At 48.2% G+C, this 16,282-nt stretch overlaps 1 protein-coding gene across 2 annotated transcripts; it reads right to left on the reverse strand.

The window, feature by feature from the left end:
• Positions 1–1,258: 1,258 nt before the first annotated feature.
• Positions 1,259–16,202, reverse strand: HDAC1 (histone deacetylase 1). Of its 2 annotated transcripts, XM_088531081.1 has the most exons (15): positions 16,081–16,202; positions 11,813–11,925; positions 11,234–11,351; positions 8,603–8,677; positions 7,236–7,374; positions 6,661–6,802; positions 5,623–5,715; positions 5,242–5,350; positions 4,933–5,073; positions 4,344–4,452; positions 4,128–4,258; positions 3,595–3,744; positions 3,309–3,357; positions 2,874–2,946; positions 1,259–1,578 (listed from the first exon to the last, which is right to left on the reverse strand). In XM_088531081.1, the coding sequence occupies exons 1-14, from the start codon at positions 16,127–16,129 to the stop codon at positions 2,919–2,921; spliced, it is 1,446 nt and encodes a 481-aa protein (XP_088387207.1). In that variant the 5' UTR covers positions 16,130–16,202; the 3' UTR covers positions 1,259–1,578; positions 2,874–2,918. The 2 variants fall into 2 exon arrangements, with proteins under 2 accessions (XP_088387207.1, XP_088387206.1); XM_088531080.1 differs by having other exon boundaries at positions 1,259–2,946.
• Positions 16,203–16,282: the final 80 nt, after the last annotated feature.

A 16,282-nucleotide genomic window follows, 5' to 3' on the forward strand; every position in this document is an offset into this window, starting at 1 on the left:
AGGTTCTGCTTCTTGGGGTGGAGGGTTGGTTGTTTTTTAGGTGCATCATTTAGGGAAAAAGCCTCAGTGTCAAATCTGTTCTCTCCTACAGAGAAAACAGAGCGTAATTATGGTTTTTATGTCCCTGTAAGCCTGGGGAGGGAAGATTCATGGCCAAAGGGGGAAAAAAGGAAGGCCCAGGACAGGAGCTGCTCCAGCATGAAGGTTACAGCCTCATTAGGAGCTCTGGTACCGGCTTATTGACCAGCACGAGTTCACAGCCCCTTTCAGGGGTGGCCTACTTCCCATTCCATCGATCCTCCGCTCTTGGAGCGGGCAGGGAAAAGCCAGGCCCACCCGCCCCACCATGTCCACAAAAAGGCCCTTGAGGTACATAGAAGCAGCCCCCAAGCCCTATTTTTACGCCCTGTATCCCTGTTTTGGTGTTGGAAGGTGCAAAGGGGGTTGTTTGCGCGTTGCCGGGCTCACCGGCTGCACGCGCTCCGGCACAGAGCCGCATCCGAGCGGGAATCGCGGGATTCGCTCCCGAGCAGCCTCGCGGCAGCCATTTTAGAGACACTGAAGGGCTGCGGCAGCGCCGGGTAAACCTCCCCCGTACAGGGATTTTTGGGGAAAGAAAAGGCCATTTTGAGCATCTGTGAGATGAAGGAGAGTAACTAAGGGCAGGGGAGGGTGATTATGGGGATGAAAGCCAACTGTGCCGTTCCCTGCTTTTCTTCTTTAACTACATAACTGGAGAGTTGGCTTGTGAACTTCAATCTGCATTTCAGCACTCGCTTCCAGCACAGCAAAATTAACCCGCTCCTTATTTCATGGAATAGTTTTTTTTTTTTTTTCACTTCAATACCACATAAAAAGCGCTTAAATTCACCCCAAACTGCTCCCATCCCAGAACTAATTATTCCTTTTCCAGATTAACATTGCTTCCAAAGCAAGAGGCGGCCGCAGGAAACCGTGCAAACCACAAGCCCAGTGAGCACCAGCAACGTGGCTGGATGCGAACACAGAGGTAAAGGAGGAAAGAGGGACATTTTCTCCCATGATCCGCAGTGGAAGAGGTGTGAGCAACCCAAACCCATGGCATTTCCACCTACCTTTCCTGGAGAGAAGCGTCACGAGGAGAAATTCAAGGCTATTTTATAAAGTAGAGGAAAAAGAAGTCTACAAAAGGAACAAACAGTGGCTGAAAGCAAACAGAATTCCCACTCTAACCTGATGCTTCCCCTCAGCAGAAATCAGCACAAACTCACACCAACCATAGAAATGTACCAGTTTTATTACAAAGATTCTCGAAATTCAAAATAAAAGCATCTTTAAAAAACCACAATATATTTCCCCCCCAGACACAAAGATACACTGATCTCTCTCGCTTCACATACAAACACTGAGGAGAGGGAGTGACGTGTCACTCGGCTTCAAAGAGACTAAAAAACTCACGGTGGCAAAGGGGAAGAAAGTATTTAAAAAAATAAAACATTTAAAAAATAACCTGTGTTAAGTTAGCAGCATTTTTAGAGTTGGAACCATCAGCAGCGCTCCGTGGGAGGTACAGATCCTCTTGTGGACAGAGGAATCCCCCTGAGAAAGGAGAGCAGCGAGTCAAAACTGCCTGCAAAACTGCTGCAAAGCTGGAGTTCAGCAAAGCACTTCACAGAAAGCTCCCCTAGCAATCAGTGGTACAAAGCAAGATGCAAGAAAAAGGCCAGTTCTGGTCACAAAAGACCTTTGGGGGTGAGATAATGTGTGGGAGTAGGAAAAGGAGTAGTTATAAAAATGCACAGAGCCCCATCTGCTGTTCCCTTGTAAAGATAACAGCTCGGGCTGCAGATAAGAAGGTTCTCCATGTTTACTGGCCTTGACAACAAGAGAGAGAAAAGGTTCATTTTGAAAACATTTGTACTTCACTTGAGAGTTTTTCATTTAGTGACACGCGTCAACAAGAAGTTTCAGCTGGGCTCTGCTCGGGCTGCTCTTCAGCTGACTTGGGAATTTCTGCAGTGGTTTCAGCCTAGGACACAGAAGAGGACTGCGAAAGCACATCACAGCACGCGGAGCCAAGGGCAGAACAAGCAGGGAAAGCAAAGCTGGAGGCCAAACGGGCAGTAACTCACTTCCCCCCCTGCAAAGAGGGGCACTGATATAGGGGAAAAAATGTATAAAAAATTCATCCCTCTGTTGAGATGCATAATGCTGCCACACTAACTGGATCTGCAAGATCGTGGAAAATCAGGAAAGTCACATTAGGGTGATTTTGATTTTGTGTTTTCCAGATCTGCACCCGGAGGGCTCTTGGGCTGATTCATCAAAGCACTTTTCACATCTGCTTTTAAGCTGCTTCATCTCTTTCCACAAGTTTGCTGCAGGGAGGTAGCCAACTCTATTCAAGAACTGCACTATTTGACCCTGAGAAGTGGCACCAGCTTGCAGTTACTTGCCATGGTGGAATCGGACTGAAGACCAAAGGAATAGTCAGTCGCTCACAGGCTTCATTTGGGAATTCCTATCTCCCACCAAACAAACAAACAAAAAAATTCATGGCCATCTTTCCACCTAACCTGAAATGCAGACACTACTTCTACTTAAATTATTCTTTTTCAAGGGTGGTTATTTCAGAGGAGAAAGTAAAGAAAGGAAGTGATTTTTTAAAGACACACCAAGGAGGCAGTGGAAGGCAAGAGTGAAACTTCCCAGTCACCAATTCTGGGCAGTGCAGGTCTGTCTACTCCACAGAATCCTCCCTATCTGCTCCCAGCGGAGTGCAGCAAGGAATAATTTACAGTTCTCAAGTCATTTATATATTTATATAGAAATATATACAGAAACATATATAAAATATAAATCCTGTGGAATGGGAGGCAACCAGAGAAGCTAACCTAAGACAACTACGCACTGACAGGTACTGTCCAGCTGCAGCCATCTCAGGCAGATTTAGTCTCTTCCTTCACCCTGTGAAAGCAAGGAGAGGACAGGTTGCTTTAGACAAACACCCGAGCTTTAACAACAGGCTAGAGCCACAACACAGGGAATGCTGCTTGGATGGTCTATCCTAAAAACACTTACCGTGGCCTGAAACTTGCACATCATTGACATGCAAAATGTTATTGAATGAGTGCCCAGCACGAAGCCCTTTTCACTGAGGGCTCTTGCAGGGCTTTATCAGTTGCCTGTTCTACAGCACAAACCCATGACAAAGCCAAACTACCACCTCTTGTCTCCAATCCCTCAAGTTATGCAACATCTCAACACGGGCACAGGCAGATGCACAAGGATATACTGCTATTAATTGCCGTGCCAGGATTCAGGCTCACCCTTTGGGTTCTGCTTTCTCCTCTTTTGCTTTTTCCTCTTCTTTCTCATCTGAAAAAGAAAGAAAACAGCCTGAAGGGACAAAGGACATGAAAACGGAGAGAGGATGATACTCCAGAACTGCCTTTGTTAAGTCCAAATTAAGAATCGGAAAGTAAGAGTTCCCCTCAGTCCTTCAGAAAGGATAAACATCCCAAGCCACAAGAGAGAAAGAGCAAACCAAGGATATGTGCATGCCAGAATGTCCCATAAGATGGGAACACTTCCAGGCCTAGCTCTCAGGCTTACCTCCTTTCTTCTCCTCTTCCTCCTTTTCCTCTTCTGTTTTCACACGTTTAGCTTTCTTAAAGTTGGCAACATTTTTGCGGCCTCCTTCCCCTTCGTCTTCAGAGTCGGAGAACTCTTCGTCACAGGATATTCTCTTATCGGAATTGCGGACTGAGAACGAAGGGCACAAGTGACTGTTTCAGCACTACAACAACAGCATTTCATCTTTCCACCCGATGGTTCTTCATAGCTTATGCCCAAAAATCACACATGCAGCTTGGATTAGGCACAGGGCAGTGTTTAGGCTTGACAGCACAGGCAGGTTAACCAACCTCACACTGAGAAAGTCTGAGTGCCAGGTGTAAAGGCCATCAGCCAATCTGGGTATAAACCATCATTTTTACTGTGGAAAGCAACTTCTGGGATCAAGCCTGCCAGTCTCCTGGACTCTCCAGTTTCCTAATCCTTAATCCCATTCAGATTTGGCACCCGCAGGCTCTGAACAACGTGTTTCCCAGCAAGGGAATGCAACCATGCCCCAGGCAAGCACATACTTGAAATGCGTTTCTCAGGATCTTCTTCCTCTTCGTCTCCACTGTCTTCCTGAACAGCATCCTCAGGAATTGGCTGCATCTGGACGCCAGGGGCATGAGGCAGCATGCGCAAATTCTCAAAGAGACGTTGCCTAGATCCAAGAAAGGAACATCTCCATCAGCAAAGACCATCTGCAGCTGTGGACCCCTGGCAGAAGGTGCCAACCTTGTACTTACTTGATCTTTTCAAGATACTCATTGGTATTCTGGTTGGTCATGTTTGAGGGACTGATGTGGAGTTTAAAGTCCGGCCCAAAGTACTCAAAATAGTCATTATACGGAAGTTCTGCAGAAAAGTCAAAACAGAGCAAGGACCAGCAGTGAAATACCACCTACACCCTGCACTTCAGGGCAGCACAAAGACACAAGTGCATTAGCCTGGAGGCAGGAGCTGAAGTTCTCATGAGCAAAACTCAGATCAAAGCAAGTAACTTGGCAACAGTGAGGTCAAAGCTCACTTGGCAGTCAAACACTATTAGCCCGCACAGAAGTTTCCAGTAGAAGGCCATCTCATTGCAGTAAGACAGCAAGACTGCTGGATACTTTTTTTCCTGGTGGTGATAGCTACAGGACTAAAATGTAAACAAGAACAGCTACTACAAAAACCTCCAAGTTAGGTTTTCTAAAAACTCTCCCACAGTAATAATCAAGAGCTGGTGAGATATCTCGGGGCTGTTACACCTTCCACGGCAACACCATTTTCCTGAGCTCTTTTTCTAGATAGTCATTTTCTCACTCCTGCTCCAAAGACTCCAGGGAGAATTACCGTTTGGAATTTCAGTGTCCAAAGCCACAGCAGTCTCGTAGGTCCAGCACCTGGCCACGTTGCGGATGGTATAACCACCTCCTCCCAGCATCAGCATAGGCAAATTAAAACTTTTTACAAACTCCACACACTTGGCATGACCTATGGCAAAGGCAGAGGTAAAAAAAGATCATAAACTCACAGCATAAGAGAAGAACTTTCAGTGCAATCTGACTATATTAGTTATGCTAGTTTAACATGGACACTCTGCAGCTGCAGCATCTCGAGGCCACAGACCTGGCCACTTTGGTGGCAACACCGTCCCCTTACCTTTGATGGTCAGATTAAAACACCCCAGCCTGTCTCCTGACAGAGAATCTGATCCGCACTGCAAGACAACTGCACTAGGCTGGAACGTCTCCATCACTTTAGATATCACCTAAACAAGAAAGTCGTTGTTAGACAGTCTGCACAGGACAGTGTCACAACAGCACAGCAATGTCCATGGCAGCAAGTGACATGAAGACATCCCTAGTGTTCTCACAGCTGTTAGCTCCCATATACTGGTAACACTGGGGCTCTTACAAATAGAAATCTTCAGATGACAGACTGCAATTGTCCTGGAAAACCTCATGAGAGAGGACAATCTCCCCGAGCCACCACGACAACCAAGTATCACCCCTTAAAGAATGACCCAGCAAAGACACTTACGGGCTTGAATATTGCCTCATACGACTCGTCGTCGATGCCATCCCGGAGGGGATAGTTGACAGCGTAATACTTGCCTTTGCCTGCACCAATATCCTGTTAAAGACAGGAGAGACCACAAGGTCACCCAAGAAGCAAGTGCCACACGCAAATCAGGTGCCAACTTAGGAAGGGAAGTCTGAAATTCTGTCAGTGTTAGCCAAATGCAAGCCTAGGCTCTAAACTGGACAAATACCATCTTGGTATAAAAGGAAGAGAGTCCTTTGACTCCAAGAGAGCCATGGTAAAACCACAGCAACGTGGCATAAGCAGGTACTCTTGGCCCTTACTATTCTGCTCCCTACGTAGGCATTAAAAATTGGAGAGTACTGTGGGATTGCATTTAGGAAAGGGAATGAAACAAGCACTTTGGCATTCAGCTTACACCATAATCATTTCCTCACCGGGTGATCACTCACTAGTGAAAGGCAAGCCAATTAGATCAGAGGAATGTAATTCCATATTACATTAAAAAGGGTATAAATTGAGTAATGGACCTTTCACCTCTGAGAACAGCGTCCTGGCAACAGCAGAAGTTAGTGAACCACACCTGTATCTAACTTGAAAGAGTGCCACAGGTGAAACCCCATGATTAATTAAAGCCCAGAAATGACTCACAGGAGGAAATGCCAACAAGACAAACCAACACACACAAAAGCACTCCCTGATTGACCAAGCACTGTTTGCAAGTAGCTATAGATGACCGAGACGTTATCTTCAGAGTCACTTTTCTGAGCATAATCCCACCAGAAGGCTGCCAAATAACAGCTACTCAATTCTTGATTTTATTACTGAACAGGCTATACGTGATCACAGCACCACTCCAGGAGTCCAGCCAGCTGCCTAACATATACATTTCCTCCTCAGTAAAAGGATGCTATTTTGAGAGCGTACATTTAAAGTAGGAAAAGGGAAAATTTGTTTTTGGTAAATTAGAATGGCAGCAAAGAGACGAGAGAATCCAAACGTGAAGGGAATTTTCTGTTAAGTTGTCATTCTCACCCTCAGGTCCCCTGTTCCTGGGAAGTATTCGCCGTACTTGTGAAAGGACACGGTCATGACACGGTCTGTGGTGTAAAAGGCTTCCTCCACACCATCTCCATGGTGAATATCAATGTCAATATACAGCACTCTCTGATGATACCTACGAGCAGAAGGGAGTCAAGATGCAGTCAGAACCAGCGAGGAAACCAAAGTGGCTTTTGCTGCTCTTTGAAGGCAGATTCGACTGGGTTCACTCGCAGGCAACCACTAAGCCCTGTGTTTTACGCTCAAGCCTCCCAATGACGTTTGCCTTGGGCAAAAAGCTGTCAGAGTGGTAACAAAGGGACACATCTCACAGTCCCCCACTTTTGTGGGGAGGAAGAGCGGTCTAAGAGCAATCAGACAATGCTCCAAACCTCTTGCCTACTGCACCACGTTACAGACTGCATTCTAAAAGACATCCAATTAAACCCTCCCCAGAAAACACACAGCTACAAAGGCAACAAAAGGAGCAGACTGAAAAATAATGCTAAAAACTCTGAGGAAATGCAGCAGAATGAAGAAATGAAAGGGGCACGTGGTACTGCACGTACTTGAGGAGCTCCAAGATAGCCAAGACAATGTCGTTGACGTAACAGAAGCCAGAAGCCTCCGACTTCTTAGCATGGTGCAGGCCTCCTGCCCAATTCACAGCAATATCTGTCTGCTGCTTGTTCAGCTTCACAGCACTGGCTGGAAGAAGAATTATAAAATGTTAGCATGAGGGCAAAGGACTCACGACAGACACTGAGGGGCAAAACAAAAGTCCTTTACGATCACATCACTGCTTATGTGTGCGTGCACTGGGGATTTTGCAAAGCAAAAATGCAAAGTTTTAAACACTGGATGTCTTGACTAACTGGAAAGCAAGGGAAAAGAGATTCAGCCTCTGTTTTGCCTGTACAAACCTTTGGACACTTCCCACTTGTGCCTCCGAGCAAATAACCTGCAAAAACAGGCCCATAGCTCTCTAGCTTGGTCACAGATGAGGGGAGTCTACATTTCTCATCACCCCAGGAAAATAAAATAAAACAAAACAAAACAACACTGTAACAAAAAGTCTTATCTAACATATTTTTGGGTCCTTCCCCAATAGGCATTTAGGCAAAGGAAGCTCTCCTCTTCCCCCAGCTCCTTCACAATGTTTCTGCAATTTGCAAGTCTCCCAGGACCAAAACAAATGATATTTTCTGTGGAATCCACAGCCTTGGGACCAGAGACCGTAACTATTTCACAAACTGCTGGAGTCGGTACTTGTTTAACTGCTGAAGTGTTACAGGAAATAAAGATCTCGATGTCATTGTGGGAGTAGCAGCCACAACATTTTAACGCCTGTGTACAGCAACACAGTTCTGCAATATTTTGTCTTCCTGCAACAAAGTATCTGAAAACAGTGAGAGCATTTCAGACGTTCCAGCTTTCAGAGAGCTTACTGAAACCTTCCAAATCCTGTTTTGCCTCATGTCCAGACAAGTGGCTTTTTGTTAAACAACAGAAAAAGTAGTTTTCCTTTCCATGTTACACTAACTTGGAACATGGCTTTTCACAAAGAAGGAAGATACCTTTTCTGTAAAGCTTACGTGGCTTTTTATTAAACCCTTGTTGCTGTTCTTGTTTTAAAATAACCACTTGCGATGCTGTTTTATCACCCAGAGGTTTCCTCACATATTCACTGAAGTAACTTTGACTAGTGGAGATGGCTTTGAATATTGACAGATTCCCCTATGTTTGTTAACCTTTCTCACATGAGAAGAAATATGGATCTACTTTTTAAGAAATACGGAAATAGTTTTTAAGAGAATTTGAAATAGGTTCACGGGGCTTCAGTGAGTCCCCCACTACCACCAACAGATTTTACTCCTAGACATAAATATATCCCATCCAGCTGCTTAAGAAAAGCACGTACGATTTGCAAGCTTACCAACTGAGCCTCCAGCAGAGAGCTGACAAAATTCAAACAAGCCATCAAACACAGGGCAGTCTTCCCCAACATTGACTTGAAAAGAATACAAGAGAGTTAGTGAGAGAAAAGCACACATTTACAGCACAGCCTGTATGACCAACCTGATTTAAAAGTCGAGTGGATAAGTTATTTAAAATATGTATAGAATTTATGTATGTATAGAATATGTATAGAATGTATGCATAGAATGTTTGGAACAAGTTAATGCAATCAACCTTGGATTTCCAAAGGAGCAAAATGGTTTTTCCTGCTGCTGTTTTAGGGAAGATGCTCCCGAGCTCCCTGTGCTTTGCAGGGCACGTTGAGGGCCGGCTCGGAGCGCTGGCGAGGGAGGGACGCCACCTACCGGGACGTGTCACCCGGAGGGCCACGATCCACTGGGAATGGGCCACGATCCACTGGGAATGCCACCTGGGGGGCTGCTATCCACTGGGAATGCCACCCGGGGGGCTGCTATCCACTGGGAATGCCACCCAGGGGGCTGCTATCCACTGGGAATGCCACCCGGGGGTCTGCTATCCACTGGGACGGGCCACCCGGGGGCCAGTGAGCAGTCCACGGCGGTGGAAAGCCAGGAAGAAGAGGTGCTACCAATAAACGCCGCGTCCGACTGATCCTCATCCGCAGTGGGAATGTGGGTGCCGTTCCTTGAGTCATGCGTTTGCAGGACTTGGTTCTGCTCCAGTTGCACACACCTGGTCCCCAGGGCCACGGGAGGTGTAAATGGGACACCAGGGTCCCCTGTTATCACCAACAGAACCAGCAGGGCCATGGAAGCTTCCAGCTCACGGGAGCAGTGCCGCGTAGCCCGAGGCTCCGTGTTTCAATCCAGGGACACCACATCCACTGGGGGGAATGCTGCCATTCCAGGGAATACAGAGCCGAGCTCCACGTCACCCATGGAAACCTCCCCATGGAAAGGTCTTTGCTCCTGCCACACGGCCAACACGGAGCTGGGAAAGCAAGCAGTGCCAGCACGGCTGGAGCAAAGCGGGGACACGGTGGGTACTGTGTGTGCTTGGGAAGGAATCTGCATCCACATCTGTTCTTCTGCACTTGGAATATTCCTTTCACTTCATATTGGACAGGCAGCTTTTGAATTCTCAGCAGTACTACCCTACTGACCTGGATAAACTTCACTGTAAATAGTTTCATGATTAAAAATAAAAACAGTAACGATGGACTTGCACTGAATCTAAGATTTGCTTTTATAAACTAAAAAAATCTGTTTTTTTGTAACATCCGTAGAATATTTTCTGCCATGCTGAATGAGAAAGGAACAAATAGCACAGATCCTTGCAGCATGGGAAGGTCCTCAGTGCACAGACTCCATGGGGACTGTATGCTGCGATAAGGGAATTTAAATGGTTTCAATTCAGGTCTCGGACCTCCCAAATGGACAGCACCCATCAGGAGATCCAGCAAGAAATAATTTGTCCTGCCTTTCCAAGCATTTAAGCAGGGCATGACAAGTGGCAGGCTTGAAATACTGAATTCAAAGAGGTGTTTGGAAGCTTTCTGTGCTGAGTGAATTTAAGTTGTCGATTTCTACATGTTTCCCTTTACAACAAATAAAGTTTTTGCCCTTCTGGTTAGAGGAGTCTTCCCAAGGCCTCAGACAGAGAGTAAGGCATTAGTAGAACAAAACTGAAGACCCTTTCACTGCCCCTCACAAATGTATGGGCAGCACCGACAGTATTTGGGAGGTTATCAGCAATGGGTGCCCATCATTCAGCTCTGGTTCGAGCTATGAGGCACAGATACTCCTTCCTTCACCCGGGCAGGTGAGGAACTTCCTAGGAGAGTGTCCAGAGTCCAACACGGGACGTGGAAATATCCTTAGGGAAATGCCAGCACTGCTCTTTCCTCACGTACAAGGCCGGTGCACCAAGCAGGCTACAGAGACTGGTGCTTGGGAGTGGTGGCCTTGGCTCCTGCACTGCTGCTCTAGCTCCCTAGCCTGGCAGAGGCTGCTATTTTGCAGGTCCTGTTGAGAAAAGATCCATCTCCTGCATGTTTATGATTAGTCTTCATAATTTGCCTCCTTCTGGTAAAAAACATTTCTGCAAAAGTACAGTGCAGAAAATATTGACTATCAGAGAGAGCAGAGTGGGTGTTCATGAGCCATCAGCTTCAGGGGTAAACAGTTCGCTTGTGTAAATATGTACTTTGGTACATTAAGGCATATTATTTTCTGTAGGAAGTCTTTTGACACATATTACTCATGAACCAGATTACCACTCCTCCTATGTGCTTGTGCCTAATTATCCTGCCCCTTTTGGTTTATACCACATTTTCAAGTGCATTTGCTTCAGACCTGAGACCCATAATTCTTCCTATTTGGAAGTTACACTCACTTCACATAAATGAACCCATGGGCTAACAACCATTTTCTGCTCAAAAATATGTCTGCATGATCAAAATACTCTTTAAATGAACTTTGAGCCTCCCCTCAACATTTGTTTATACTACTAGAAACCTAGTCTGCCCTGCAGTAATTGCCAAACTGGCAAGGAGGCTATAAAAAAGTGTCTATAATAATAAAGTTGCAAATAGATTCCTAGAGGTTGGAGGTTACATAGAGCTTACATCTTTGCATCTGCTTGCTGTACTCAGACATGTTATCTGGGCGAATAGATCTCAGAAACTTTATGTAGTCATCACTGTGGTACTTGGTCATTTCTTCTGCATTTGCCTTGTGAGGACGCTGCAAGGACAAAAAGAAAGCAAGGTTTGTTTTGAAACATCTTTCTGCTCTCTCCCTAATTCCTATCCTCAGTCTCAGAATTACTGTCAGGAATAGCAGAAAACTCAGAAGGGCAGCATTAAAGAAGAGAATAATTTTCAAAGGCAAGATTTATTGGAGACTGGAACTTTTCACCTATCTAGATAGAGAAAATATTTAATTTACAGGGAGGCAAGCTATTTTCCAGTTTCCATCACTTATCTGAAGCAAAGAACATCTCGTTACAAGAAAGCGGAGAAAAGGCACAAATATGTCAACTCAATTATTTCCCCCATCTCTCTTCTTGGGCTCAGCGAGAGAGGACGTGACAGTCTGAAGCACTCGAACTGAAACCTAACAGGCAGCGAAGGCCTTTCCTGCCTTTTTTTTTTATTATTTTATTTTATTTTATTTATTTATTTTATGACCGGCCTTATACTTACATATATCTCCATCTTCCTGTAGAGGCCGTAGTTCAGCAGGAGGTTGTGGGTCATGCGGATCCTGTGGGGTTTCATTGGATGTCCCTGGCCATAATAGTAGTTTCCAACATCACCTGGGAGCAAAAAGCATTCAGTTACAACAGGGAAAAATACGGATTCCTCAAGCATTGGCCTATCCTCTCTCAATAAACAACAATTTTCCAGTACGCTCGTGAGATGGTTCTGATCTGTTTGTGACATCTCGTATTTATGGAGCAGGCAGGTTTTCCTGGGGAAACGCAGGAGCCCGACGTGCCAAGATCCAGGCACGCTCCACGCGGGCTAGACGGTGACTCACCCCCACACCAGGTATATCAGTTTCCTGCTATTTCCTCAGCAGCAACGGGATGCAAAGGAGCTAATCCTCACACTAAACAAACTCAAAACAGCTGTAATTTTATAGCTCCAATTATTTTTGCCCTTTATCACTGCTTGAGAAGGTTCAGCTGTGCACCCACCCCAATGCACCCCGAGAAGCTGGTTTGGAGCAATGTTAATGAAATGGGGATTTCTACAAACATGTCCCATGGGTAATTTCCCCACATGGGTTATTTTACACTTAGCAAAAGCTGAGTTTGTCCTGCAGTCTGCCAGGGTAGCAGTCAATAACTCTTGCACCCTCCTCTCCCCGGGTACTTATTTTCAGGAAACTTACAGAAATTTAACTTTTAGATTTCTGCTGCATCCGATTTGTTTAAGAGCTGCCCCAGCAGGAAACGCACGGAGGCAGCATCACAGCAGCCTCATTTTCTTGGGAAACCAGCCTAAGAAGTTGGTGTAGCTTTACAACTCTCCAGCCGTTTCGGAAGCAAGAGACCCAAGCCGGTCTGGCTGGTGACTCAGCTGGGAGCATTAATATTTCATCATCATTCTTAACATTAAGGAGAAACTGCTACTTCCTCCCGGCGCGCAGCTGGGACTCTTCCTCTCGTGGATATGGCCCTATTTGCAGAAGAAATGGTGCAAATCCCCCCGCCAAGTGGTTCTGCTGCTCGAGCCAAACGCACGGAGCGCTGCGGCTCTTCGCCTACGCTCGTGGTTTTGATTGAGGCAGCGATGTCTACCCTAAAACCAGGTTAAACCAGGCTTTGGGGAGCCAAAGATGCTCAAAAGCCTAACTGGAGAATACAAATAAAAAAGTATGGGAAGTTTTGAGAAATTATCATCTGCCTTTTTTCCTGCAGGCTGTTAGTGACGTGCCCTAGGCAAACCCCGACTCTCAGACCCTGTTTGGGCTCGTTCTGCTCAAAGCAATGCAGCAAACGCCCCGCGCGCAGCAGAGCGGCCTCCAGCCAAACGTGTGAGTTTAGCAGATACCTCTTCCTGTCTGTAGGGTTAAGCAAATCCCCTCGGGGGGAGTCACTAAAAGAGAAGTTACTGCTCCGTAAGTTCAGATCCTAACTTAGCAATCACCAAAATTTCCACAAAGGATCCTTAAAATATCAGACTGCTTTATTTTTTTCTCACAGCTTCCATCTCCCATCTATTCTCTCCTCTGCATTCAGGTAATAATCTCTGATCTTTATGGCAGTTTCTTTCTCCACCACAGGGCACTTTTCTGCCACCTTAAATTTACGGGACAGTCCCAGCCCATACCCAGAACAGCCTCCTGAGTGCCCAGAGAGTAATTCCTCTTAGGAATTACTAAGGAATTACTAATTCCTTTTAGTAATTCCTTTTAGGAATTACTGCACTAGATCATCCCACCCTTTACCTGTGCATAAAAAGGCCATCACAAGGCGGCCCCTTAGAAGCACAGGTTATGCCTTCCCTGACAATAAATGCACATTGCATGTTTGCCAGCCCCTCCTAAAAACAGAGGGAGAAAAAAAAAAAGGCACTAAAACTTTCTAAAACTTTACCCCACAGCAAATTAGTGAAGTCAGGAGCGGGTAATGGCAACTTCACACCGCTACCATGTAATGAAGACTACAAGGGCATCATCTCAACTTGGCTTTTTAAAGCTACTTCTTTTGTGTTTAAAACAGCATCTTGGGTCTCTACAGACTTTAGCTTGCTCACAAACTGACGAGCTTTCTTTGGGGAAACATGAAATTCTAAGGACAGTTCGGGCACACAATTTTCTTGTGTCTTGGCCACTGCACACAGCAGCCTGGTACTGCCCACGGCTGTTCTTTGAGCTTAAAATAGGCATTTTAGGGTGAAAGGCACCAGCCTCCCTTGTATTCCAATGTCCTGGGCACCGCAGGGATCAGCTGCCTGCGGCTCTGGGAATGCAAGGGATGGTCCATGGGAAGGAGGCTGTTTCACTGAGTCCCCGTCCAGGTTCCTCACCACACTCTGCTGCAGACTCTGGCGAAGTCAGAGCCCTGGCACGGCCGTCGCAGCGGGTTACAAACCTATCACTCAGATTTTGAAAAAAAACGACAAAAAAAACCCTGTCCTCACTACACACTCGATGCACTGAGGCAGTTTAAAAGAGCCCACGTTACTGCCTTAACCAACGCCAAACAAATCCCCTTACCCAAGAAGAAAACACCGAGGAAAAGTTCTTATTGGACTTCAGAGGCGAAAGCCCGGGAGGAAGAAGGGGAATTGCCCAATACTTTGCACAGAGTCATCACGGGCTACAGCAAAAATGAGCTCGTCCCCAGTAAAACACGGGCTCCCCCTGCAAAGAGGGGCAGATGCAAACGTGCACAGGAGCCCCCCGCTAAAGAGGGGGCAGTTGGGAATGTGCACAGGGACAGGGATCGCTCCGAAGGGGACAGCAGGGAAGCCAAGTGACAAGTGGCCTTGTTTGAGAGCTGGCCAGCTCTAATAGCCGGTTACTCGCCCACTCCAACGGGTGGTTACGCAGCCAGAAAGCGGCGTTTCTCTAGCCCCACAGCGGAAAAACGGAGCAAAAAACACACAGTGCAACAGCCACGTTCAGCGTCGGAATTAACAACACTCGCAGACACGGGGACTCCCCGCCAACAACCTGGCTACCACCGTCCTGATTTCCATCCCTCGTTCGACGGATCCACACCGGGTCTCGGGACTGTCTCTTCCTCCTCCCGGGGCTCACGGAGGCTTCGTCGCCCCTTAACCCTCCGTGTCCCCAGATCTCCTCGAGCACCCCAGCCTTCCCCCGCACCCTGGCACTGCTCCCAGAGCCTCTCCAGCCCCTTCTCCCCTCTCGGCCCCTCTGGGGTCTTCCCTACCTCCCTCCCACCTCCAATGCCCTAGTTTTCCCCTCTTATCCCATCGGCCTTCTCCTGTTTTCCCCCAGCGCTGCTCCCTCTCTTTGTTTGCCCCTCATCCTTCCCTTCTGCCCTACAGTGTTCCCCCACATCCCTCCAATAGACCCTGATCCTTTGCAGCCCCCCGCGCTCCCTTACACCTTTCCCACGTCCCCGCATCCTTCCTGTCTTCCTAAACCCGTCTCCTGCCTTCCAGTGTCCCCTTTCCCCCCCACTGCAGCCCCCCATACATCCTGCCCCTATCCTTAACCCCGTGTCCCCCCGCCAGTGCTGTCCCCCTCCCTTACAGGCCCCTCAATGTCCCCCACCACCCATCTGTGCCTCCCCATGTACCTATTACCTCTCCCAATACAGCCCCCCAACCTCCCCCGTGTCCCCAGCGTCCCCCCTTTATGTCCCCCAGCCTCCACACAGCCCCCCGACACCCACTGCACCCATTAGCCACCCCCAGGACCCCTAGTACCCACCCACGGAGCAGCCTCAGCCCCCACGCCCCCCATTCCCTCTTTATCCACCTCCCAATGCAGCCCCCAGCCCCCCATATCCCTCTTTATCCACCCTTAGGGCAGCCCCCAGCCCCCCACATCCCCCAGCCCCTCTTTATCCATCCCCCAATGTCCCCCCCCACCTCGCCACGTCCTCTGAAACCCAAAATACCCACCCAGAGCCCCCTCCAGCCCCCCAGGGCCCCCATTACCCCCCTGCAGAGCAGCCCCTCATGCCCCCCAATGCCCCCAACGTCCCCCCCACCCACCCCAAGACCCCCAAAACCTCCCCAGGGCCCCCATTACCCCCCTGCAGAGCAGCCCCTCATGCCCCCCAATGCCCCCAACGTCCCCCCCACCTACCCCAAGACCCCCAGAACCCCCCCAGGGCCCCCATTACCCCCCTGCAGAGCAGCCCCCCCCCCCCATTCCCCCCATCACCCCCCTCCAGGGCGCCCCCCCGCCGGGCCTCCCCGCCGCCGAGGCCCGTGGGGCTGCCCCCCTCGCCGTGCCCGTGCGGGTCCCGCGCGGCCCTCACCGTCGTAGTAATAACAGACTTTCCGCTTGCTGCCCTGCGTCAGCGCCATTTTGCTGCCTCCCGACAGCGACGGACCCTACCGCGCCGCAACCCAACCCGCCCCGGGGCCAGGCGCCCCGCCGCCGCCCCCCCCACCACACCCAAGCCCCGCCTCCGCGGCGCGGCCGGCCTATCGAAGCGGGGCTCTCCGCCCCCTTTTCTC

The sequence above is a fragment of the Tinamus guttatus genome, unplaced genomic scaffold (genome assembly GCF_059628265.1).
Source record: "Tinamus guttatus ecotype Peru unplaced genomic scaffold, ASM5962826v1 Tinamus_guttatus_pri_ptg000397l, whole genome shotgun sequence".
NCBI lineage: Eukaryota > Metazoa > Chordata > Aves > Tinamiformes > Tinamidae > Tinamus > Tinamus guttatus.